This window comes from Passer montanus, unplaced genomic scaffold, assembly GCF_014805655.1.
Source record: "Passer montanus isolate IOZ18808 unplaced genomic scaffold, ASM1480565v1 scaffold8, whole genome shotgun sequence".
Classification (NCBI taxonomy): Eukaryota; Metazoa; Chordata; class Aves; order Passeriformes; family Passeridae; genus Passer; species Passer montanus.
In genome coordinates, this window is record NW_024373256.1 from 7456942 (window position 1) to 7482891 (window position 25950).

Below are 25950 nucleotides of genomic sequence, written 5' to 3' on the forward strand. Positions count from 1 at the left end.
GAGATGCTGGTCTTACAAAACAGGCACAATTTATTACAGTATTCCACAGTCAAAAGTTGGTATCTTACTTTTTTCCTTGCAGGCACTGTTCCGAACAGTTGCCATGATGGTCCCAGATTATGCCTTGATTGGGGAAATTTCACTTTATTCAATGGGGTTTCTGGATTCTAAGAGGTAAGATGTGCTGAAATTTCTACCTTTGTTGAGTCTGATATACCTCATTCCTCTATAAGTCATATATGTGTGTTTGAGGCATAAATGGAAGGCTGTCCATGTTTTGTTTCTCTAGAAAGCATTTTTTAATCTTCTGCTTTCTTGTCAATTCTCATTTTCCACCTCATGTTGCCAGATGTGCACTTCTACACAGAATCGTTTGGAAAATGTATGAAAAGATCATACAGAATTCCTAGATGATGCACACATTCTGTAGCAGTTTTGTTTCCCAGGTGTCTTGGGCCATCTTGTCAGCTGCTGTGTCTTAGAATCACTGCAGATACTTTGTGTATATAGGAAGGTGAATTATTTTCCTTGCATGGTGAGATGTTTTCACTCTACATGTTATATTTTATTATCCACAGTCTTGCCCAGAAGATTGTTGCCACTTACCGTTTGTGCTCAGAGCAGTTGTCATCTCAGCACCACTATGATTATGGGATGCGTGCAGTGAAATCTGTCCTGACAGCAGCAGGGAACCTGAAACTGAAGTACCCAGCTGAAAATGAAAGTGTCTTGTTGCTTCGGGCTTTGCTGGATGTTAATTTGGCCAAGTTCTTGTCCCAGGATGTGCCATTGTTTCAGGTAAGGTATCAGGCCAGCGTCTTTTAGGTTTTATGATGATCAGATCTGTTATAAGAACTCACAAAAATAGGTCATTATCTTAATTTGCAACAGTTTGGTCTGGATGCTGCCATATCTGTGTAGAGTTATTTCAGTCCACTTCTGGAGAAACTCCTTGGTTCCGTTAGGATTATTTTGAAAAGCAAACTTTCAATGGTGCCTTTAAAGTTATTCTATAAAATGTTGTAGATGATATCTTGTTAAAAATAATCTTGTGCTGTTTCATTCAAAATCATACTTTGAAGTTTGCTTTCTGGCTCCAAAAGAGATGTGGATAAATTAAGGTAATTTAGAAATTTGAGTTCAGAATAAAAATGATGATGTTTCTGTTTGCATGCTGCTTTAATAGCAAATAAATTAAGATACAAAGCACTCAATATTGAGGACTAAAAGCTAGGGTAGAAGCACAGCCAGAGTTACTGCTCTGAAATTTGGGAACACATACCATTCTATTTAATCACTGAAATTCTTTCAACTACTTTCACGCCATTTTGTGTAATCCTGATGGGGGAAAATTTGCAAAGGTTAAGCTTCTTTTTACAGTAGCAAGGTGTTCATGAAAACTGCAGGCACAGGTTTCTGTTTCATGTGTACAGAATACTTCCATGGCTACAGTTTGCCTAGAAGTTAGGTCTGGCCAGCTGAGGACATTTGGTTTTAAGCTTCTGTTATCTGTATGGATATTGTTTTACTTGGGAATTTTCTCTTTCTGTAACCTGTGTTTAAATAGTGTTCTATTCTGTCTTTCTTTAACAGGGTATCATATCTGACCTGTTTCCTGGAGTGGTTCTTCCTACACCAGACTATGACCTATTTATCAAGGCACTCACTGAAAATATTGAAAAATTGAATCTTCAGCCTGTGCCATGGTTCATTGGAAAAATTATTCAGGTTTATTTTCACATACTTCTGGGGAAGAAAAGCTTGAGAGCAGAAACACTTTTCATTCACTGTCTGTGTCATCATGAATAGCTGATAGTTTCCTTACCAATTAATGGAATATTACAAATGGGGTATTTTTACAGAGTACAAATCATGGAATAAAAGCCTGTTTTGGTCATAGTGATTTTGTAATTCAGTCTGTGAAGGAGCTAATGTGTGCAGCCACACTGTAGGGCTTGTGTTTCAGGATAGAAAATTGATCTGAATCTGTTACTAATTGAGGCAGTGTAGCCCAGTGAACAGAATGCTGGACTGGGAGTCAGGCTGTTCCCAGTTCTGTAAGTCCCCTTGAGAAGTTTTGAAAGAGGTGACCTTGCCTATGCTTTCCTTGCAGTCCTGTGTTCCCACTGCCTCCCATTTACTAGTACTGGGGACCTTTTAAACAATATTTAACCTTTTTTCTTGTGCAGCCTAGTGACAGGGTAATGGCAAGGGTAAAAATGTGTGGCCTGGGCCAGTGTCATCAGTGGCCTCTCCAATAGCAGTTCAGATTTCATGCCTTATGTTCAGATTTGCCTTATGCTGCTTCCTAAACCATAATGTATCTTTCATTTAAATAGGGGTAGTGTTAACTGGTTAGGAAGTTAAAATAGGAAATATCAGCCTTAACAGGATAAAAAAAATCTGCTTAGGAGTTTTTACAGGTCTGCTTGATGGTGGTTTTGTTTTGAGTTGAGCTTTGACAAGATCTTGTGGGGTGACTGAAGAAGTCACCATTCTTGCAGTCCAAAATCAGCCTCTATGGGACTGACCATATGCCAGATGCTCAGAGCTGTAGTTTCAGTCCCTTTTTGTCAGTTCATTGGTAATCACTGATTTCAGCTCAGGGCTGTGATCTGCAGTGTCTGGTTAGTGCTCTCACACTCTGTACAGTGCTGCTGTTGCAGTTGAGGGATAACATTTAGCAAGGAGAAAAGGAGGATGCCTGGGGAAAACAGCTTCTTAAATTGTTCCAGTGAGAATTGCCATAAAAGCATGACTGCCCTCTGATTTGGATTCAGGCTTTGATCAGCCAGCAGAGTGCAGGGATCTGGTTCTGTCACATCTGAATGCAGGATGGAGACTTCTATTTTCATTCACATAACACGTAACACTTCTTTTGTGCCATCTAAGGAGTGGCTCTCCTGTCCCTGGCAGGTGTATGAAATGATGCTGGTGCGCCATGGTTTCATGATTGTTGGAGATCCTATGAGTGGGAAGACCAGTTCATACAAAGTGCTGGCTGGAGCCCTGGCTGATTTGTGTGCAGGTAACATTGTCCAGCCACAAGCTTCTCATTCCATGAAGTCAATTCTATGACTGTTATTTTTTCTGTGCTGAGATGTGCCCAGGTTGTTAATTGTCCTATACTCTTCTTTCTTGACTGCAGAATTTCTATTAATTTAACTATTTTTGTCTGGTATATTTGTCTGATAATATTTTTCTCTATATCTACTGGAATAGTAAGCCATATTCATGTGTTTATGTTTTTCTACATTTTTTTAGGCATTTTATTTGTGCATAACACTCTTGAGATAATTAGCTCTGATAGGATATTGTAAGTAGCTCCCATAAATATATGAAATCTATGCTGCTCTGCTTTATCTTTTTTATATGTATTTTTTTACAGCAAACTTCTTGCTTGCCTTGTACAAGTAAGGGGATTTCTTATTTACTGCTACCTAGGCACCACATATCTGGGTTTTTTGCTTTGAGCAGCTGGAGTAGGATCCTCAGGAATCATCTTGTCCAGCTGTTGAATAAAACTAACCTATCAAATTCTCAACCTCATGTATTTGCCTTTTTACACAGCAAACACCATGGATGAGTTTGCTGTTGAGTACAAAGTTATTAATCCCAAAGCCATTACCATGGGGCAGTTGTATGGCAGTTTTGATCCTGTAAGCCACGAGTGGTCAGATGGAGTTCTTGCAAAGGCCTTCAGGGAACAAGCATCTTCTACCACAGATGATCGCAAGTGGATTATTTTTGATGGCCCTGTGGATGCAGTTTGGATAGAGAACATGAACACTGTGCTGGATGATAACAAAAAGGTAGCCTAATTTTTGCCCCTACCCTTGTCCTTGAATAAACATACTTAATTTTAGTAATGGCAATATTGTTACTACATTACTCTAAGGAGGTGTGAAATTCAGCAAAGGCTGATGTGCCTAAAAGCACTGCTTTATTTTCCCAGTTGTATGAGTGGATTTAGATGGTATTAGATAATATTAACCCAATACTTTGCCCTAGAAGTCTTGTCTTGCTCCTTCTTTATTGAAATGAGGTTGATCATTGAGACTTTTTTATTAACCCTTTTAGGAAACTGAAATACATGGACTCAGCTCTGTGACTGAAAACTGAACTTGCTTAAATTACCTTGAGAATAAGTGAATTTTAAAAAAGCTGCAGATCATAACTGCTTTTTCTTGCAGTTATTTAAAGCTAGAGCATTGTTCTCTGTGTCTCTGCAAGTCTTACAGTAAGACATGGAAAAGTTGAGACAAGGTCATAAAATATCATGTATTGTAAGGATACAAATGAATGAATGAGGAGTGACACTAAGGGGAATGTTCAGTGATTTTATGACAGACATTGCTTTGACTGTACGATCAGCACTAACATGACTAGACCATGTTTATGTGATGCTCTTCTTCCAGTTATGCTTGATGAGCGGTGAAATAATTCAGATGAGCTCAAAAATGAGTTTAATCTTTGAGCCAGCAGACTTGGAGCAGGCATCTCCAGCAACTGTCAGCAGGTAATGTGAGAACATTCAAGCTTCAACTGTCCCACCTTGCACATTTATTCCTCTACCACATGTGTTTGTTCTTCCCAGATGTGGTATGATCTATATGGACCCACAACAGTTGGGTTGGAAGCCACTGAAGGATTCCTACATGAAAACTCTGCCTCCAAACCTGAAGGAAGAACACAGAGAGCTGGTGCGAGACTTCATTTTTTGCACAGGTCTAATTTAGAAGATTAACTATAAAGTGACATTCACAGTTTGCCCACTTAAAGGCAGGCATGCAGAATCAAAACTTTTATTATTGCCATTAACAGTTTAGTCTTCAAAGCCTTTTTCACCTCTCTGCTTGTAGGAGGAGAGCTCTTTGTGCTGGGTATTGTACTATGTTCTCTGTAGATGCAAATAAAAATAGGTGTTGGTGAGAATCAGCTTTTAATGAAAATTTTAAATCACTATTATTGGGCATTGAAATCTAGTAAAATAATTGGAATAATATTAGGACTGGAGCTGTACAAAACTCACTTATATTATTTGAGAAGACTTCCTTTGAGTTTTTGCAGGAAATTAGAATCAAATTTCAAAGAAGTACCAAGACTAGAAGAGCTCTTTATTTATAGTTTTCTTAGTTCATCAGAGTAAAGTAATTATTCCTTAAGTAACAGATAGCTTGACCCTTTGGTGTATCCCCTTCAGTACTATTCCCTGGGAAAAGGGTAGGTCCTGATTTCTGTCCTGTTTTGCAGCTTGAGTTCAGAGAGCAGATACCACCAGCCATGGTCAGTATTTACCCACATGCTGTGGCACTCCTGCAGGCCCCAGTCAGCCCCAGCATGCTGGAATTTCTGCTGTGGCACAGTATCTGTACTAGGTCCTCTGTAGGGGGCCTCTTCTTAAGGGAGGATGAAACTCTTGCCTTTGTTTCTGTTGGAATAATTTTGTTGTTGCCTAAGCAAGACAGGAGTCTCTCTAGACTGAGCTTCTGCTCTGCTGTCTGGATTAGTAAGTGGGTAAAATAATTCCTGCTGAAAACTTCTCTATGGTAAAAGCAACCTGTTTTCACCATCAGACAGATGTTGTGAACATTTCAGTATTGTCTCACACGGGCCCTTTCCTGATCTCTCTGCCAACCTGGACAATTTCTAATGCCTTATGTTTGACTGAGGGTGAATTGAGGGACAATGGGGAATGTGGCAAGTCCTGCATCATCACACAGCTGTTTCTTTTTCTCCTGGTAGGTCAATGACTTGTTTATGTGGCTAGTTGAGCCTTGTTTAGATTTTATTGACCATCATTGCAAATTCATGGTAAAAACGTCCCCTCTTCACCTGAGTAACAGCTTGATGAAACTCTATTCTTCCCTCCTTGGTAAGTACCCTAAGCCACCTGGTTTTATTTCAATTTTTCTTTTTTCTCTTGCCATGTCCCAGGACAAAATGCAGCTTATAAGATGGAAGGAAATGGCAAAGGAATTCCTTACTGTTGAGTTCATATAACACAGTCAGTGATCTCACTGATCAGTATTATTAATAGCTCTTTGCATACAGAGCTTTCACATTTGAAAACATTTGGTGTCATTACAAAGCTAAACATGATCTTGCAAGTATGGTCTATGTTTTGCTTGCTGTTTGCTACCATCTGAAGAAAAGGGTTAGGACTATTTTTCTTCTAATTTCATTTTTATTTGTAAACAGTGTTTTACACAGACAAGATCCTCCATTTGTAGATTGGCTTCATTCCACTGAAGACAGTGCTATACTTTTGTCTCAGGATACTTCTGAAAAAATGCATTTTGAATTGGGATGTATGGTTATTACTGGCATTTAACTGAAATATAAAATATGTGTTTTAGATGAAATTAAGGAATGTGATGAAGAGGACAGTGAAACCATGTCTGCTCAGCAGATCACCTCATGGCTGCAGGCCCTTTTCCTTTTTGCTTTGGTGTGGACAATTGGAGGGATCATCGACGCAGACAGCAGAAGAAAATTTGATTCGTTTTACCGCAACTTGCTCAACGGAATGAATGAGCAAAACCCACGCCCTAAAAATGTGAAGCTTAACAAAAGCAATATCTTCCCAGAAAAAGGTGCTTCTTCATAACTGTGCTTGCTTGGTCTGTTATAAAGCATTAAGAAAGCTTGGCACTTGGTGTGCCTGGCAGATGTTAAGTCTGCAGCAGAGCCACCATCTGCCAGGCCTCGGGCTGCACAGTTGGGTGCCCTTCCCTGTCTCTTTTAACCAGGAGTAGCATATGCCTCCAGTTATACTCAAACACTGTGGCTGAATCTGACCTAAAATCTTTTAGTGATGATAATGGCACTGGGGGGGTGGGGGTGTATCTTGTGTACCAGAAAGCTTCCATTACTTCACAGTTTTGGAAATCTCACACTAAAATTAATGAAGATTATTTTTATAATTTAATCAGTGAGTTTTCCTATGTTGTGTTTTTCAATTAACAGGGAGTGTTTTTGACTTCTATTTTAACAAGCGTGGCCATGGGCAGTGGAACATGTGGACAGACTACATCACAAAGGAAGAGCAAGTTATTGCCCCAGCGGCTAAGGTGCACATTGGTATCTTTATTATGGAAAATAATTATTTGACTAAATAATTTAGAGGTATAAATAACTATATTAGGCTGTTGGATGATTGCTTTGCAACATTTCGTTAGTCTCTGTGAGCTCCCTTTCATGCTTTTTCAGTTCTGGTACCACTAACACTGGAAGTTCAGCACTGCAGGTGCACATGGAGCCCTGAGATTGCCTGGTGGTTAAAATTTGAGTTCTGCTTTGTTCTCTGACAGCATCTGATATTGGGGAAACCATGGTGGGAAAAAGCCAAAGCCTGAATTTCCATTCCTTCATTTCTATTTTCAGTGGCTGATCTCATGATATTGTACTATGAATTATTCAGAGAAAGCAAGCAAAGAGACTTTGGGATGTGGGAAACAGTACTGAGAGTCCTGGATCCCCTCCATTTCCAAATAGGGGCACTCAGATTTTGATGACAGCTGTGAACTGAATGGAAGGGAAGCACAGCAGAGATCTGCACATGAAATTTCAAGATAACTTAAGCTTGTTCAGCTTTTCATTCCACTGAATATAGTTGCCATTGTCTTAAGTACATGAGAGATGTAAGATGACATTTCATTCTGCTGCTGAAAATCTTTTCTTGATATCAAATCCACTGCTGCTAATTATAAGTTAAAAATGAGGAAGAGAAAAAAAATTCCGTATTATTATTCCTTTCCCTTGCACAGTAGGGGAACAGAACTAGGCCATACTTGACTCTGTAGTTCTCCAGGCTTTCTATAATGTCCATGAACCACAATATAGGTAATACTGGTTGTGCTATTGACTATATAAGCCATGAACAAGAAGTGGGGCCATAGCATTTACTAGAACCTTGTTATAGCTCAGGTTCTCAGACAATAGAAATTTTAAAAATGCATTTGTGCTACAGGGTTCCTGTAGTTGCTTGCAAATATTAATGTTGATTTTCATGTTTTATTTTACCTTCCTGTAACAGGTATCTGATCTGATCATTCCAACAATGGAAACTGCCAGACAAATGTTTTTTCTTAAAACATATGTGGAGCATAATGTTCCTTTGCTTTTTGTGGGTCCCACTGGTACTGGAAAAACAGCTATAACAAACAACTTTCTACTGAAACTTCCAAAGGAAAAATACATCCCGAGTTTCATCAACTTCTCTGCAAGAACATCTGCTAACCAGACCCAGGATATTATTATGTCCAAGCTGGACAGAAGAAGAAAAGGATTATTTGGACCTCCAGCAGGGAAAGAAGCTATAATTTTTGTGGGTAAGACATATTTTTTTCATTTTTTAAAGCTCATTATTGTTCTGGTTTTAGGCAAAGGAAGTGGTTCACCAAGACTAGTAAATTTGGATTGCCTTAGTGTTTTTTTCAGGCATCCAGAGAATCCTAGAATCTCCTGTGCTGGAAGGGGCGTAGAGGGATCACCAAAGGATTAGCACTGCCCTTGCTGAGAGGTTTAAGTGGTGGTTGTCTTCAGAAGAGTTCTTAGAATTGCAGTGGGACATGACGTGAAATAAAACAAAATCACCAGGCACACTAAGTTAAGCCATCACCCTAATTATGCCTGTGAAGTGTATTGGTATTTGATTTTGGTTAGTTCAATGGGCAGCAGGAACAACAACACACAGCCTTTTTCTACCTCTAGTTCAGCTATTTTTCCTACCTCTAGTTCAGTTATTTTTCCTTCTTAGAAGAAAACTGAATTCCTAAACACTGAGGTTTTTTTATTCAATGTCTGTGTTCTCCATAGATGACCTAAACATGCCTGAAAAGGAAATTTATGGAGCCCAGCCAGCTATTGAGCTTCTCAGGCAATGGATTGATCACGGGCACTGGTACGACAGGAAGGATGCATCCCACATCAGTATCATAGATGTCCTGCTTGTCACAGCTATGGGTCCCCCTGGGGGAGGCAGGAATGACATTACAGGTAGGAAATACATTACTGTGGCAGGTGGTTATCCAGCAGACTGAAGTTAAGGGGCGGGTTCAGGTTTGCTGATGGCAAAGTCATTTATCTATGACTGGTGGATCTACAGGTGCATTGACTGAGTGGGTCATTCCAAGTAAAGGTCTGTTATGTTCAACTTCAAATCTGTACCTCTACCAGAGGGAGTTTTATCACCATTAGAAACCATTTTTAGAGTTGATTAAACTGTGAATGACGGAAGTTATTCTAAAATTAGCGATGGAGATTTTTTCTGTTTTCTATTATTTGGAAAAGGGAGGGAATACATCTGCTTACCATGTCTCTGGCAAGTCTCTTCTGAAGCTGTATCTCCTGCTGTTAAGGCTGGCTGTCTGCATTTATTTCCAGGAATGTTACCTGCAAGTCCATGATTCCTGTCACAGCACCACAAGGGAGGTTATATTTTCTAATGAAAAAATTATGTAAATAAAAGCCCTAATGTAGCTGCAGCTACATTCTTACAGGCTATATACAGCTGAATTGTTATAAGGCACTTCATGCTGCTTTGCTTCTTATAAACACCGTGATACTGATATAACTCTGTGTGTTCTGAGGAGGAAAATAACTCTTCTGATACAGCTAAATTTCTAAAATTTACTCATGTATAGACTGATTCTTTTTAGGTGAAAGCCAGTAACAAGATGCTTGACTTTGTAAAGGTTTTACTGTGTCATATCATAATCAAAAGGCTGATGTGAGCTGAAATTTTAAATTGGGCAATAAGCCTTGTAATGGAAATTCATGTTTTACATATTCAAAACAGTTGTTTTAAGTTAAATACTAATAGAAAATGTAATCCAGTTTATATTTCTTTTGCTTCGCTGGCAGGGCAAAAATTATGAAGCTGGTGCCAGATACAAATTTTTTTAGTGACAGGCAAATCTAGAAGAAGAAAGCTGAAAGGTAGAAAAATATCTCACTATTTAAATCTCTCTGCATCCTTCTGTGTGTGTTACAGGACGCTTCACACGGCACTTGAATATTGTCTCTATCTGTGCTTTCAATGATGACATTTTAACCAAGATTTTTACTGCAGTTACTGACTGGCACTTCAGTAAAGGCTTTGATTCTTCATTTCTGAGGTAATGGGATCTATTTACTGTAGCAGCTTTGTCTTTTCCCTGTGTTTTATCTGCAGAAGTTAAAATTGTATTTCTTTTCCTTCTTAAGGCTGGGTAAGATGATGGTCCAAGCGACATCGGTGCTGTATAAATTGGCAGTTGATAATTTTCTCCCAACTCCTTCAAAATCCCACTATGTCTTTAATCTGAGGGATTTTTCCAGGGTTATTAAAGGAGTTCTGCTCTGTCCACACACTCATTTGCAAGTAAGTTATAGTTTAATTATGTTGACATAGGAGAGAGCAGTGAAAAAAGTTAATTATTTTTATAATACATGAACTATGATTTCAATAGATTTACAGGGTTTAAGATCAGAATAGTCTCTGAACTCCTTGTTACATATTTTCTGTCTGTTTCTGAGGGACAGAGCTGTCATTTTGTTAATAAAATTTGATTTGATACAGTAGAGAAAAAATGCTTTGACATGATAGTCCCAGTTTGTGTTGGCAGGAAAGACAAGATGTTAACTAGGTGAGGAATCCAGTTAAGTTAGCAGATGCTGGGCCATGTGCTGAATGGCTTGGGATTGAAAGATTCCCACTGAGTTTAGTACAAGGTATAGCAGGGTCCAGATGGACATTTCTAACCTTTTCTCTTTGAACAAATCCTGCCTGAGCTATATTTACCCATTCTTTTGTATTTCCATTTTCAGGATGGAGATAAACTGATCAGACTTTGGGTTCATGAGGTTTACAGAGTTTTCTATGATCGCTTGGTTGATGACGAGGACAAGAATGTTTTCTTTCAGATGGTACAAGAGACAACATTAAATAGCTTCAAGCAGAACTTTAATAAGGTATTTTTGGGTAATGTGCTGGGTCCAAGATGATACTGATGCATTTTCAGAAATACTTAAACATTGAAATTAAATCAATATTGGAGGCATTTTGCAATATTTTGATCACTGAATTTAAAAAGTATGGACAATCTTCTATTCAGCATTGAGTATTCATATCAGAATGATTCATAACTTCTGAGGGATTCTGAGTTAGTAGAGAAGATCAGCTGGAATGAAACAAATGTCTTGCACAGCATTTATCTGTGTTTTTACCCACGATAATTATTTGGATGATCCATGGGTATAGTGGGTACCTTTCTGAAAAGCCTTTTCAGAACTATCCTGTATTTGACAGCAGTATTTTTCTGTGAGGTATGCATATGTGGAAACCTGCATGTCAGCCTACAGTATTATTTTCCAGACCAAGGCTGTAACTAGAACAGTGAAAAGCAGAGCTTTCTGCAGTATTAATGCTATGTAGATAAGGATTATTACGACTTTAAGGAATATAATTCTCTAATAGCTAGAATTATCTGTTGATTCTTGTATTTTTGCTAGGTACTGAGTCATCTCTCACCTACTGGAAAAGTCACTGATGATAATATTCGTGCCCTGTTCTTTGGAGACTATTTAAAGCCGAGTAGTTCTGTCAAAATTTATGATGAAATCACAGACCTAAAGCAGCTGACAAGCGTGATGGAATACTATCTTGAGGAATACAACAATATCAGCAAGGCCCCCATGTCCCTGGTCATGTTCCAGTTTGCCATTGAGCACATCTCCAGGATATGCAGGGTACTGAAACAGGATAATGGACACCTGTTGTTGGTGGGCGTTGGCGGGAGCGGCCGGCAAAGCGCGACCAAGCTCGCCACCTTCATGAATTCCTTTGAGCTCTTCCAGATCGAAATCACCAAGTCCTATGGCATCAGTGAATGGAAAGATGATATTAAACAAGTCATGCTGAAAACAGGTGTTGGTAACAACAACTTGTCCTTTTTGTTCTGCGATAATCAAATAAAGGATGAATCATTTGTAGAAGATATCAACATGCTCTTAAATACTGGGGATGTGCCTAATATCTTCGCAGCGGATGAGAAAGCTGAAATTGTTGAGAAAATGCAAAGTGCAGCAAGGATGGAGAACAGGAAAATTGAAGCCACGCCTCTTGCTATGTACAATTTCTTTATTGAAAGGGTGAAGAAAAATTTGCATATTGTCTTAGGTCTGTATACAATATGTTGTTTCTTAGAATGGGTTTATTTGTTTTTCTCCTTCCTAACTGCAAAGAAACTTAGGTAATGATCATGTTTTTATTTTTGCAGCCATGAGTCCTATTGGAGATGCATTTCGGAATCGACTACGGATGTTCCCTTCACTGATAAACTGCTGCACCATTGATTGGTTCCAAACCTGGCCTACAGATGCTTTGGAAATGGTTGCTAACAAGTTCTTAGAAGATATTGAGCTCAAAGATGACATTAGAAAAGAGTATGAGTTTATTTCTCAAGAAACATGTGAAGCAAAAGTTGGTTTCCCTGCCCTTTGTGCCCCAATGTATTTGATCTGTCCTTATAAATGGACAAAGCTAAGCCAACTCTGGCATTTCAGTGCAAGTCAAAGATACTGAGACATATGTATCTGATGTTTCTCAAAACCACACCACTCTTTGAGAAGAGTCCATAATATTTCTAATAATGAGGAAAATACATTTCTGCCTTCCCTAACACTAATATGACTTCATAAGCTTAGAGTAATTTTTTGATAGTTGACCTAAAGACAGACAGTATTTTCAAAGTAATGCGGAAAATTTTTCCCTAGGGTTGTGTCAGTGTGCAAATATTTCCAAGAAAGTGTGAGAGAGCTCTCTGTCGGGTACTACGCTACGCTGCGCAGACACAACTACGTGACACCAACTTCCTACGTGGAGCTGATTCTCACCTTCAAGACCCTGCTGAACAGAAAAAGGGAAGAAGTTGACATGATGAGGACTCGTTATCTTGTGGGACTTGAAAAGCTTGAATTTGCATCCTCACAAGTAAGTTTCAGATGAAGATGCTGAAAGCCAGCAGGAAAAGTTAGATTTCTGCTTAGTAAGTTAAAGAAACTGTGATCTCTACATTTGGATTATAGCTGTTAATGGAAAACAGAATTAAAATGAAGGTACTTGTTAAATGTTGAAGACTAAACATTATACATTTCATTATTTTCTGAAAACCTTATATGGAGAATCTACCTCAGCTTTCCAAAATAGGGGAAAAATGAAAAAGCAGTGTAAGGCAATATTAAGCATTAATTTCTGAGTAGATTCCAAGCAGGAAAATTGATCAGGTTCCAGATAAATAATTCCTTTTTCAACCCATGTGATCCAGGGATTGATCTTTCCAAGATACAAACTAAAGGGGCTTCTAAACACTTGCTGGATGAAGAAGAAGATCCAGTTTGCAGCTGTTGCTGTCACAAATTCTGTGTTCCATTCCAAGCTTCTTTTGGATTTTATTTTCCACCTGTGCACTGAAGCATTATTTTGACTTTCATTATTTGAAAGTGACTGTGATGGAAAAATAGAATTAATCAATATATTTCTCATTATTGACATTAATGAAGCTTAAAAATCAAGTGTATTTTATAGATGATGACAAATATACCTTTTAAAATCTAATCAATGAAACATTAAATGAAACAGCTCTTAGCAAAAATAAACTAGAGAACTAATTCTTTAGATCACATGTCCTTTTTTAGATTGTATTACTATAGAGGTTTCCAGTCTTTATTCCTAAGGCATCAAGATATAAAATGCATGCAATGTTTGCACAGATTTCTTCTTGATTTCCTGTTGTGTTCATCAGGTTGCAGACATGCAGAAAGAACTGACTGATCTTCAGCCTGAACTGATTAAAACGTCTGCAGAAACAGATAAAATGATGGTCAAGATTGAAAAGGAAACAGTTGAAGTAGATGCAAAAAAGGCAATAGTGTCAGCAGATGAAAAAGAGGCCAATGATGCAGCTGCTGTTGCCCAGGGAATTAAGGTAGAGCACAAGGGCTTGAGCCTGGAGCAGGACGGTTCCAAGTAAATGGGAGCTGTGATGATGTGATGATGTGTTAATGGGGTGACTTAAAGTAACAAAATTGCAGATGATGAATGACATGCTCCTAATAGAAACACAGTAAATTCGGGCTGTTTGGAGTCTGACTGCATCTCACAGCCCTGCACAGCTTCCCTTTCTAGTTCACATTCCAAAAGCTGTATAGCTCTTATTTCTCTACTAATATATTCTCATTTTCAACAGCTTGAATAATGAGTTTAACTGTTTCCAGGCCCAAAGATGGTTAATTTAGAGTTAGCTGAGGTAATTTGGCATATGCTGCATGTAGTCCTATTAGGCATAACTTTAGAGGTAATACCACAGCCAGATGTCTGTAACACAGAATTTCCTGTGGGAAGCCTCAAGATTTTTCAATATTTTTTCTGTAACTAGCTGGAAATGTCAGTGATATTTAATATGGGTAATTGCTGAGATCAGAATATATGATAAAGAATTTAAACTACACAGTATCCATTTTTCACCTGATCAGCACTGTAAGATCTAAATAAGAACAACTATATCTAATCTTTTTTTTTTTTTTAATTCTCATTGCTAAACCAGAGAGACTTTGATCTTGAAAGCTTATCTGACTTTTTCAACTATCAGTTCAGTTTATGGAAGTTACTAATTTATCTACAAACCTTCCCTCTTTAAACTGTGCAGTCAAATTGTGCAAGTCGTTTTCTCTCCTAGAAACACAATGTTGTGAAGAGTCTAGTTAATGGGTACTGAACAAGAGAGAAGGTTCTGTGAGGCTGTGCTGTAGTGGGGTGATCAGGCTGCAGCCTGGTACTGTGTGAAGGTTTACAGCTTGCCCAATATCTTCACAGGATGAATGTGAAGCAGACCTTGCAGAGGCTCTGCCAGCTCTGGAGGCAGCAGAGGCAGCTCTGAACACCCTGAATCCTTCAGACATCACTCTTGTGAAATCCATGCAGAATCCACCTGGTCCTGTCAAGCTCGTCATGGAGAGTATCTGTGTCATGAGGGCAGTTAAACCAGAGAGGAAACCCGACCCCAGTGGCAGTGGTAATGACACAGCTTTTGTTATCCCTGCCCCAGGAACGTGTGCGTGCTGCTGTGGTGTGCTGGTCAGGTGCTTCTGGCATGAATGCAGCTGTGTGCACTGGAGGTGCATTTTGCTGGCAGTGACAAGTGCACCAAGTAGTGCCATGCACATACTGCCCTTGTCTGATACTGTTGTACAAGCTTTGTAAATATGATCCCAGTCACCAGCACAAAGTCATCTCTTCAACTTGCTTTGACCCAGCCTTGAGATTTGCATTGCCTTGAGGAACTCTGGGTGCTGGAGGTGTGCTGTGCACCATATGCCTGTGTTTCTCCTTGTAAACCCTGCTTCCAAACTATCAGTTATTCTGGGAGAGGGAACTCTAGTTATGCCTCTGCCATACATTATTCTAACAAGATTTTTCTGTGTGGTTTCGATTGTGGGATTGCACAGGATTTGCAAGGTAGAAAAGAGACCCTTTTCTTTCTTCTACCTTATACAGTTCAACCCTTCATAATTAAAAATAAGAATTATATAAATGCCTTTCATCCAAAATGATCTTATCTAGATCAAGAAGGAATAATTCTACAGTTACTGATTTATCTAATAGATGATGCTAAGAAAGACTGTATAGTAATTTGTTTCCCTTAATATGCTTGGTTAATTTAGAATTAATATGCAATTAATAAATATGCCATTGAAGGTCCTGTATTAATTCCTTTAAGTAATGATTTTCCCGAACTATTTAATGGTCTTTGCATAGTAAAATTTAATTGCCATATCATTGATGTTAATTCTTCATACTATGTTTCAAAGTATTTTTTTCAGTTTGAACATGCCTGTATTAAGCCTGATTTTAGTCTTATTTGCAATATAGGTAAAATGATTGAAGACTTCTGGGGGCCAGCCAAAAAACTTCTTTCAGATATTAAGTTCCTTGACAGATTAAAATCATTTGACAAGGATAGAATTCCTCCTGCTATAATGAAGAAAATTAGAGAGAAGTTTATGAATCACCCAGATTTTCAGCCAGAGGTTGTAAAGAACGTGTCCTCTGCCTGTGAAGGCCTCTGCAAGTGGGTGCGAGCCATGGAGGTCTATGACCGTGTCCAGAAAGTGGTCGCCCCAAAGCGCGAGCGCTTGCAGGAGGCCGAAGCGATCCTGGACGTTCAGATGCAGAAGCTGCAAGTGAAACAAGCAGAGCTTAAGGAGGTTGTTGATCGCCTTCAGGCTCTGCAAGATGAGTTTGATGAAATGAATAACAAAAAGATAGAGTTAGAGAATAATATTGAACGTTGTTCACTGAAGCTTGTGAGAGCTGAACAGCTGATCAGTGGTCTGGGTGGAGAGAAGGACAGATGGACAGAAGCTGCACGGCTGTTAGGAATTCAGTACATAGACCTAGTAGGGGATGTGCTGTTGTCATCAGGAACTGTGGCTTATCTGGGAGCCTTTACTGTCGATTATCGCCTGAAATGTCAAAAGCAGTGGCAGGATCTGTGCATTGAAAAGAACATTCCGTGCTCCAGTGATTTTAGCTTAAGTAATACATTAGGGGATCCAGTCAAGATCCGTGCATGGCATATTGCTGGATTGCCAGTTGATTCTTTTTCCATTGACAATGGTGTAATTGTTTCTAACTCAAGAAGATGGGCTTTAATGATAGATCCTCAGAGGCAAGCTAACAAGTGGATAAAAAATATGGAGAAAACTAACAAGCTGTCAGTTATCAAACTATCTGACACACATTATGTGAGGACATTAGAAACTGCTCTTCAGCTTGGAACACCAGTCTTGCTAGAAAATATTGGTGAAGAATTAGATGCTTTCTTAGAACCTATTTTATTAAAGCAAACATTCAAACAACAAGGAGTAGAATACATGAAATTAGGGGAAAATATAATTGAATATTCAAGAGACTTCAGGTTTTACATGACAACCCACTTAAGAAATCCTCATTATTATCCTGAAGTGGCTGTGAAAGTTTGTCTGCTCAATTTTATGATTACACCTTTGGGTCTTCAGGACCAGCTTCTTGGAATTGTAGCTGCAAAGGAAAAGCCTGAGCTAGAAGAAAAAAAAAACCAACTCATTCTAGAAAGTGCAGCCAATAAGAAACAACTAAAGGAATTAGAAGATAAAATCCTGGAGGTCCTTTCCCATTCAGAAGGAAACATCTTAGAGGATGAAACAGCAATTAATATTTTGTCTTCATCCAAGGAGTTATCTGCAGAAATCTCTGAAAAGCAACAAATTGCCTCTGTAACTGAGAAGGAAATAGATTCTACTCGAATGGGATATAAGCCAGTTGCTGTTCATTCAGCTGTTGTCTTCTTCTGCATCTCTGATCTGGCTAACATTGAGCCTATGTACCAGTATTCATTGATTTGGTTCATTAACTTGTATGTTCAATCTATTGCTAAAAGCGTTAAGAGTGGACGCCTACAGGAGAGAATTAGAAATATCACTGACCATTTCACAGTAAGCATCTATAATAATGTCTGCCGTTCACTGTTTGAAAAGGACAAGCTGTTATTCTCCTTCCTCCTAACAGTAGGCATCATGAAGGGAAAAGGCCAGATAGATGATGCAGTTTGGCGTTTCCTGCTGACAGGAGGGGTTGCTCTTGACAATCCTCACCCCAATCCAGCTCCAGACTGGCTGTCTAACAAATCATGGGCTGAGCTCGTCCGTGCATCTTGCCTGACCAACCTGCAGGGACTGATGGAACACGTAAGAGACAATTCTTCCAAGTGGAAGCCAATCTATGACTCTGTCAGGCCCCATGAGGAAGCCTTCCCAGATGACTGGAACTCACTGACGGGCTTAGATCGCATGGTTATTCTCAGGTGTTTGCGACCTGACAAAATTGTCCCAGCAGTGCAGATCTTCATTGTGGAAAACATGGGAAGAACATTTATTGAACCACCTACATTTGATCTTGGAAGAAGTTACAGTGACTCAAATTGTTGTGCCCCTTTGATTTTTATATTATCACCTGGTGCTGATCCTATGGCAGGTGAGATTGGTATTAAAAAAATCTTTTTTTGTCTGGTTAAATGTCACTGAGTCTGACTAAACTGTTAACAGTGTAGGCCCCCTCATTTGATCTTTAAAGAATCTTTAAAGTACAATACAGCAGTGAAGGAATATCAAACACTGGCATCTGCCCATATATAAACAATTATAGTAAAATTGTTAGAGGGTGGAATGAAAGTAGTGGTGATGAAATGTCTCGGTCTCTGAGCAGCAATTTGGGGATCTAACAGATTGAAGCATTCAGACCAGTTTATAATTTGTACCTGCATTACAATTTTTCAGTGGGTGTTGGAGGTTTGCCCCAGTCTTTATTGCAGCCCCTCCTCCAGTAAGTTTCCTCCCTCTCAGTTACTAATTAAATGGTGTATAGGCCACACTTAAAAACACATTTGTTGAATGGCCTTTAAAGTGTAACCACCCAGATTATTTTTAAATCTGGTTTTCTGCCAAAAGAATTATGATATGGAGCCATACCATAAGGATGTATTTCCAGGAAGTACTGATTTTGATAGCAAAGTTGGAGGTCTATTTTTAGCCAGATCTAAAGATTCCGTTTGCAGCTCAACCCCCATAAACAATGGTACCCATCCAACAGAGAGTCGAGGGCTGTTGTGCAGCCTGGAACTGAACACCTGGGGCCAAAGAAGAGGTCAGCCATTTAACCTGGCTAGTTTTTGGGGTTTTTTTTTCTTTTTTTCTTTTTTTTTAATTAATACCTTATACTCCCCAATATTTTAGTATATGCCTCAGAGACACAGTGACTGCTACAGCATATGATACTACTTCTGGGTTGTTGAGGTGGGGTTTTTTTGTGTTTTCTTTTATTTTTCTCAATTGAGTAAAATATTTGTTGATTTTTCTCCCTTTAATTAGATTATAAAACCAATGAATACAACATATTCTACTTCCTAATAGACTTCATATTTTTTTGCATGTATAAAACTTGACATCACAGGTTTGCTAAAATTTGCTGATGATGTTAGCATGGGAAGCTCAAGTGTTCAAACAGTTTCACTGGGCCAGGGCCAGGGCCCAATAGCAGAAAAAATGATTTACCAGGCTATTACTGATGGAACCTGGGTAGTGTTACAAAACTGCCATCTTGCAACCAGCTGGATGCCTGCCTTGGAAAAAATCTGTGAGGAAGTTATAGTGCCTGAGAATACCAATGATAAGTTCAGGTAGGAGTTTTAGTATTTTGCACTTTTTAATGTGAGCATTTCCTCTTTGCTGAAGACACTACTAAAAAGAAATTTAAATTCTTCTGTAAGAATGCCTGAGTATGACATTCATATAATTTATGTGCAGTGATAAAATAAAGATCCATAATTAAGAGGTCATCTTTTCTATCTGTCCCATATAATCTACTTTATGCCTGCATTTTAGACCAAATTTAGATGTTATCATTATAGTTAAGCAAGTAGGAAAAATTAGTCTTCTAAAGATCAAGATGCAGGAGTATATTATTGATTTAAAAATGATTATTATTATTACTACTACTCTTACTATTATATGATTTTTAATAATGGGCTTTTCAAACTTTTCAGGTTGTGGCTAACTAGTTATCCATCAGAAAAGTTTCCTGTTAGTATCCTCCAGAATGGCATCAAAATGACAAATGAGCCTCCAAAAGGCATGAGAGTGAACCTTCTTCGCTCATACCTGAATGATCCCATCTCCGACCCTGTGTTTTTTAAAAGCTGCCAAAAGCCAAAAATGTGGCAAAAACTGCTTTTTGGTCTTTGCTTTTTCCATGCTGTTGTGCAGGAAAGGAGGCACTTTGGCCCTCTGGGTAAGTTTTAGATTATTTTGCACTTCATTTAAAAAAAAAGATTTGTGCTTTTGAAATGCATTGCTGGAGTCTCTCTGTAAAAAGGCAGTACTGTTAACTGCAATACTGTTAAGAGTATTACAAGAGTGCAATCTGCATTGTACAGAACATCATAAAGTCTAAAAGCTGTTATTTGCAGGGATTTTTATTCAGCCAAAGCTACTTTTGAAGCTATTAAAAGTATTACCCTGGGGAAGACTAGAAAGTACTATTTTTCCAAATTAATATGTTATACAGTAGTTACATGAAATTATAGCTTACTAAACTATTAACTTATTACTGTGGTTCTTAGTAACAATCAAATTCAGATCCGTTTAAAATTTTTATAATTAAAAATATGCCACCTTCTATTCTGGTTTTGTTGCTTGTGTGCATACTTTGTTTTATCAAACATAGTGCATGTATTTACTTGGTTTGAAAAAATCCATATAGCTGCAGTGTGTTGTTTATAACATAGCAGTAAAAAGATATGTGCTATAAGATTTGTGCTTCAGCTTTTTCTGTAATCTTCAAATATGTAGAAAACTATATAGAATTTCTGCATAGTATACAAATGTATGGACTTAGAGAATCCATTTTTATAACTATATAAAGTTTATGCTCTGCACTTGTGTAAATGAAGTTCTCAGTCTTGCATTCCAGCTGAGTCTCTCTTCCTCATAACAGGTTGCTGTTAGGAAATATTATATTTTGACTGAAAGCCACTGTCATTATTTTAATAGTCAGCTGTTTAAATAAGCACTGAACTTCCAGTATGAAGACATTCATTTATTGCTTTAGAGTAAAAGTGAATTTTCTAGAGGCCATTTTCTAATGTAACATCTACTGCTAGTGTGACCAATTATCTGGGTGAAGAAGGATAGCAACATCAATAACCCTATTTTTGGTTTGCACTAGGGATTTAGGTTTTCTGAAGGATTCTTTCATCTGGAGTATGTTCTTATTTGTTTGTCTGCTTGCATGCTTGTTTTGTTGTACTGTTACTGTGAATTTCATCTGCAAACAGTATTAATAGATGGGCAGATTAAAAATTGAAATCAATAAATTGATTAAAACTTCTGTTCTCATTGTGTCCAGATTAGCTTAAAGTACCAAGCAGGTAAAATATAATTTTCAGGAATATTGTGATGACAAAATGCCTATGCTTAATAAACAGCCTGGTATATTCCAGGCTGCTTCTAGACTATCTGGCAGTTGTATCTTCAGCTCTGTAGGAGCAGTGCAGTACCAGCACCACCATTCCTGAGCCCAGCTGTCAGTACACTGCACCACTGCCCTCTGTATCTCTTCTGAATTGAACAGGTTGGAATATTCCATATGAATTCAACGAGTCTGACCTCAGAATCAGTATGCAACAGATCCAGATGTTTCTGAATGAATATGAAGAAATCCCATTTGAAGCTCTGACCTATCTGACAGGTACAGCCATTACATCCTTTCACATGTGTTAGTTGGCTTTGCTGGGCACTTTCAGCTGATACACTGATAAACTGGTGAGTTCTCAACAAATTGAGTGGATTCCACACTGGTTGGTTTTACTGGCCTTCCACAAACAATATGGTTGTCATTGGATGGATGTTGGAGTTGGCTCCCAAACCCTCAGATGTCATTGTTGTTTTGACTTGTATATGGCTACAGTTACTGATGTCCCAGCAAACCTCCTGGTCTTTGCTTCATGCTCATCAAATAAAACCCTCTGGTTCACCTGGTTCACCTTTGCTGATCAGTGTGAGACTGACACAGGAAGCTTTGGGGTCTCACCAGAGGATGTGGTAGTACTCAGGGGTTTAAAGCAGGAGATGTTAATGTGTGGAAATAACTCAGCTGCTGTGGCTATTCTGTTCTCTTTCTCCAGGGAGATAAGCTGCTTTTTGGCACCTCCTTTGTCACCCTTGTCATCCTTAATTTTTGTTAATATTATGATTATCTTTATGAAAAAGAATTTTGGGACATAATAGCAGTTTCTCAGACCAACTGATAGTGTTCCTTAAACCTTCCATCATCAAGACACATAAATTTGGCCCTTAGATGTTCAAGTGTCTAATTTCCATTGAATCAATTGAAGTATAAAGCCTAAAGACTTTGGAAAATCTGGAGCTTTGGAGCTTCAACTTACTAGAGTTTCATGTTATTGCAAACCAATTTTGATTTGTTCATTAATTTTCAGGTTTTTGTCCTGGTTTTCTTTGTCTTTTTCCAGGGGAGTGTAACTATGGAGGTAGAGTGACAGATGATAAAGACAGGCGTCTTCTCCTGTCCCTTCTTTCCACAGTCTACAACAAGGACATAGAGCAGGAGAAGTACATGCTTTCAGCTGGGAGTGACTACTACATACCACCACATGGCCCCTATGAGGTGAGAAGACAAGTGTAAATTCTCTGAATTATTGGGGAAGAAACTTACCTACACTGTGCTTGGATAATGCTGAATACAACAAATAGAAAATACACCCCATAATATCATAAAGCCATGCCAGAATGTATCTTGTGTATGAAATATGAATCTGGTACTTAATATCTGCAATACTCCAGTGGGGATGTAGAGATCATCCAATACATTTTTTGATGAAGAGAGAAACCACCCCTGTGCAGGTTTCCAATACAGTTCTAGAGGGCAAACAGGACTCAGGCTGCAGGAATTTACATAGTACTTCTGCAGTGTCAGACTGCAACCAGTCTGACCTTGAAAGCAGCAATCAGGAGGGAGAGGTGGAATGGCATGTGTGTATACTCAATTTCCATCCTCTTTTTCCCTTCTAACAGCTGCATAGAGATAATGAATGTGCTCAGATCCCACAGTTGTAGGGATGACACATCCAGCATCCTTCTGTGACTCCTACCAGCACTCCTTGGATATTTCTAATGAGCTTTCCTTTCTCTTGCCACTTACACGAGGGTGGTAATAACAACTCCTCCGTGAGCTTTTGAATCACTCAGAACTTTTATATTTATCTCTGTGGAGAGTCAGTCAGTTCCTGGATGTGTTCAACAGGGAATTACCATCTTTAGGTGCAAATGGGAAGGTTCTGTCCTAGTTGGATCATTTATGACTACCACATTGTATGATGTCTGGTATCTGAATGTTTTTTTACAGTCCTATATTGAGTACATACGAAGTTTGCCAATTACAACACACCCTGAAGTGTTTGGACTTCATGAAAATGCAGACATCACCAAGGATAACCAGGAGACCAACCAGCTTTTCCATGCAGTGCTCCTGACTTTGCCTAGGGAAGCAGGGGGAGCTGGGAAGTCCCCTCAGGTAATTGGGGAAGAAAGATCAATGTGCAGTCTGGAAAGGTGCCCTTTCCTGGCATGTCCTAGCTCTCAGAGTAATCCAACACCTCTCATCTCATGTCTGTAGCTCTGGGAGTAGATGTGAATGTCCCTGTAGAGAAGCAGATGGATTTGGCATAGCACCTTTAAAGATGAAAGGTACCTTCATGACTCTGCATTCAAACAGATTAATACCACATGTCCTGGCAGCTCAGTTTACTCAGGCCAAATCCATGCCACTTTGAGATATGGATAAATAACATTTCAAGCCTCTCAGATTTGACATCCTATATTTTATACACAAGTGGATTCTTGAAAAGTGGAATTTCCTCATTTTCCTCATTTCCTTCAGGGTTGTGTAATGATCATATTCTCTGATGTCTAATATTCTATAAGTAAGGCTTCTCTTGTGGCTGGATTATTCATGGGGTCTTCTTATTTTGCTTATGCTGCATGCTTCATCTTGTCCTTCATTGTGGCAGAAATAGGATTGTGCTTGCCTGCTCTCCTGCCTGTTTCCTTAGAAATCACCTAAAACTTTGTTGCAAATTAAAAATTACTAACAAATTTAAAATTATTGAGAAGGAAGGAGCAAGCAGGCACATGCAGAGACAGACAGGATGATACTAAAAGTGAGTAAGAGCATAAAAGCACTGTATCTTTGTAAAAATGGACTAAAATACCTATGTGGTTATACAGAAAAATATAAAATCCGTAGTGTTTTGTGGAATTTATTCAATAAAAATAGGAGGGGAAAAAAGGAATATTTGTTATTCACTGCAAACTTGTGACTTCAGGAAGTTGTTGAAGATTTGGCACAGGACATCCTATCCAAACTACCAACTAGCTTTGATATGGAAGAAGTGATGAAGGCATACCCAGTACTTTATGAAGAGTCCATGAACACAGTTCTTAGGCAAGAACTAATTAGATTTAACAGGTATGGCTCAGTGTTTTGTGTTGTACTTCTTAAACTGAAATATGCTTGTGTGCATTGGTGCTAGCTGCTCACAAACCTTGAACAAGCCTTTTACAGTACATTTTTCCTGACATGTTAGATTCTGCTTTGGATGAATCCTTTAGAAAGACTTGAAAGCTGCAGCTGAAAACCTGAATATAGCAATAGTACTTGTATTCTTGGAGTATGAACTTAAATCACATTTGAGTTTGTTGTGCTGAGGTAGAGCAGCCTACTTTAGTCTTTTTGATACCCAGGCCCCAGTATTCACAGCACACTATGACAATGAGTGCCACAAGCTTTAAAGCTCTTGTTGCTTGATTTCCCTTGTCTAGAGTGAAAGTTTTCACTGTCTTTTATTTGTGTGTGTGTCTCTCATTTGTTTGCTTTTCTAAAGTAAAGTAAGAATTTTGATAACTACAGGTGAGATAAGGAATTTCTGACAGGACATTTACCACCTCTATCAACCCTTCATTCAAGTTGGACTGGGGGGTATTTAGCCAGGTAGTGAGAAGTAAATAATGACAATTCCTTTGTTTTCTCTCAAGGCTTACTGAAGTTGTTCGGAGCAGCCTCATTAATATAGGCAAAGCCATTAAAGGCCAAGTGTTGATGTCTTCTGAGCTTGAAGATGTTTTCAACAGCATGCTGATGGGAAAAGTGCCATCAATGTGGGCTGCCAAATCCTATCCATCACTGAAGCCTCTGGGAAGTTACGTGTCCGATCTGCTCTGCCGCCTGGAGTTCTTCCAGGTCTGCTGAACTGACACTGAGGGTCTGGGGAGTTGTAGTGGGAAGGTGAATGGGGAGGGTGTGGCAGAGCTGTCCTTGCTCAGCAGCCCCTGGGTAGCTCAGACTGTGAGCTGCTCACACACACTCTGCATCAGCAGCACTGCAGTCAGCTGGGCACTTGCTCAGGGTGAGCTGGGAGAGTGATCCCTTGGTGCTAATCCAGTGCTGCTTTTGGTGGCTTCCATCTTTCTGTTTCTAGAAGGTTCATTTTAGTTTTAATTGGTGCTTTAATGACTTCCTTGCTGAAAGGGCACTGAGCTGGGTGTGAGAATGCTTTAGAACCACTGCATAACAGGCACTATGAAATTTCATACACGTGTCTGTAAATATCTTTCAAGTTTCATAAAATGTGACAATACTTTCTTACACTTTTTGAACAGGCTATTTTATTTTTAACTTGTCATTCCATTCTTTCCCTTGCACTCTTAAAACTACTTAAAATTTGGGTGTACCTTAAATAGGGAGCTACTGAGATGTAGTGAAACCCCATAGAAGTCAGGAAAGGAGAAAGCTAGGAAGAAGTGTCTGAGATTTATGTAAATGGCAGAGTTTCCTGTTTGCTGGATCAGAGCATTTTGATTCCAAATAACCTACAGTAGTGTGAAGACATTTTGCCCTTGTTTTGCTTTTTCCTACTGCATTGTGTGGACAAGGTCCAAGATCTCCTTGTCTGGCACCTTTGTAGAGGAATGATTTCCTCTGCTAGCATCTGATGTGTAGGCTTAGTGAGTGCCCTCACAGTGATCAGTGAAGAGACATTGGTCAGGGAAGAATGGAAAAGAATTTGGCCTTTTTTCATGTTAGGAGATTGGTGTTCACAAGACTGTAAAAGAAAGTATTTTGATAAAAGTGTCCAAATTCAACCACTTTTCTTGTTTTTAGAGGCCACTATCTAGACTAAACAAAACATGCTTATGCTACTTTCTGAAATTTTTCTCAGTTGCACTGAGTTCTGGTTGTTTCAGTGTTTGAGTGTATCCTTTTCTGGTGAATTGGCACAGTGAAGCTACAAATATATT

General features: G+C 38.8%; 1 protein-coding gene across 1 annotated transcript in view; it reads left to right on the plus strand.

Annotated features, from left to right (window-relative positions):
* DNAH3 (dynein axonemal heavy chain 3) overlaps positions 1-25950 on the plus strand; it is a 60046-nt gene that overhangs the window by 30382 nt on the left and 3714 nt on the right. Inside the window, exons 32-59 of the mRNA XM_039731865.1 lie at positions 83-174; positions 579-798; positions 1594-1728; positions 2917-3028; positions 3571-3812; positions 4419-4519; positions 4598-4703; positions 5746-5875; positions 6360-6596; positions 6970-7073; positions 8039-8333; positions 8821-9000; positions 9998-10121; positions 10210-10366; positions 10813-10956; positions 11497-12163; positions 12264-12429; positions 12760-12976; positions 13788-13970; positions 14858-15056; positions 15914-18055; positions 19031-19256; positions 19623-19867; positions 21209-21325; positions 22107-22261; positions 23000-23167; positions 23979-24121; positions 24688-24892. Coding sequence (XP_039587799.1) covers positions 83-174; positions 579-798; positions 1594-1728; positions 2917-3028; positions 3571-3812; positions 4419-4519; positions 4598-4703; positions 5746-5875; positions 6360-6596; positions 6970-7073; positions 8039-8333; positions 8821-9000; positions 9998-10121; positions 10210-10366; positions 10813-10956; positions 11497-12163; positions 12264-12429; positions 12760-12976; positions 13788-13970; positions 14858-15056; positions 15914-18055; positions 19031-19256; positions 19623-19867; positions 21209-21325; positions 22107-22261; positions 23000-23167; positions 23979-24121; positions 24688-24892 — 7212 coding nt within the window. The remainder of the gene's footprint in view (positions 1-82; positions 175-578; positions 799-1593; positions 1729-2916; positions 3029-3570; positions 3813-4418; positions 4520-4597; positions 4704-5745; positions 5876-6359; positions 6597-6969; positions 7074-8038; positions 8334-8820; positions 9001-9997; positions 10122-10209; positions 10367-10812; positions 10957-11496; positions 12164-12263; positions 12430-12759; positions 12977-13787; positions 13971-14857; positions 15057-15913; positions 18056-19030; positions 19257-19622; positions 19868-21208; positions 21326-22106; positions 22262-22999; positions 23168-23978; positions 24122-24687; positions 24893-25950) is intronic.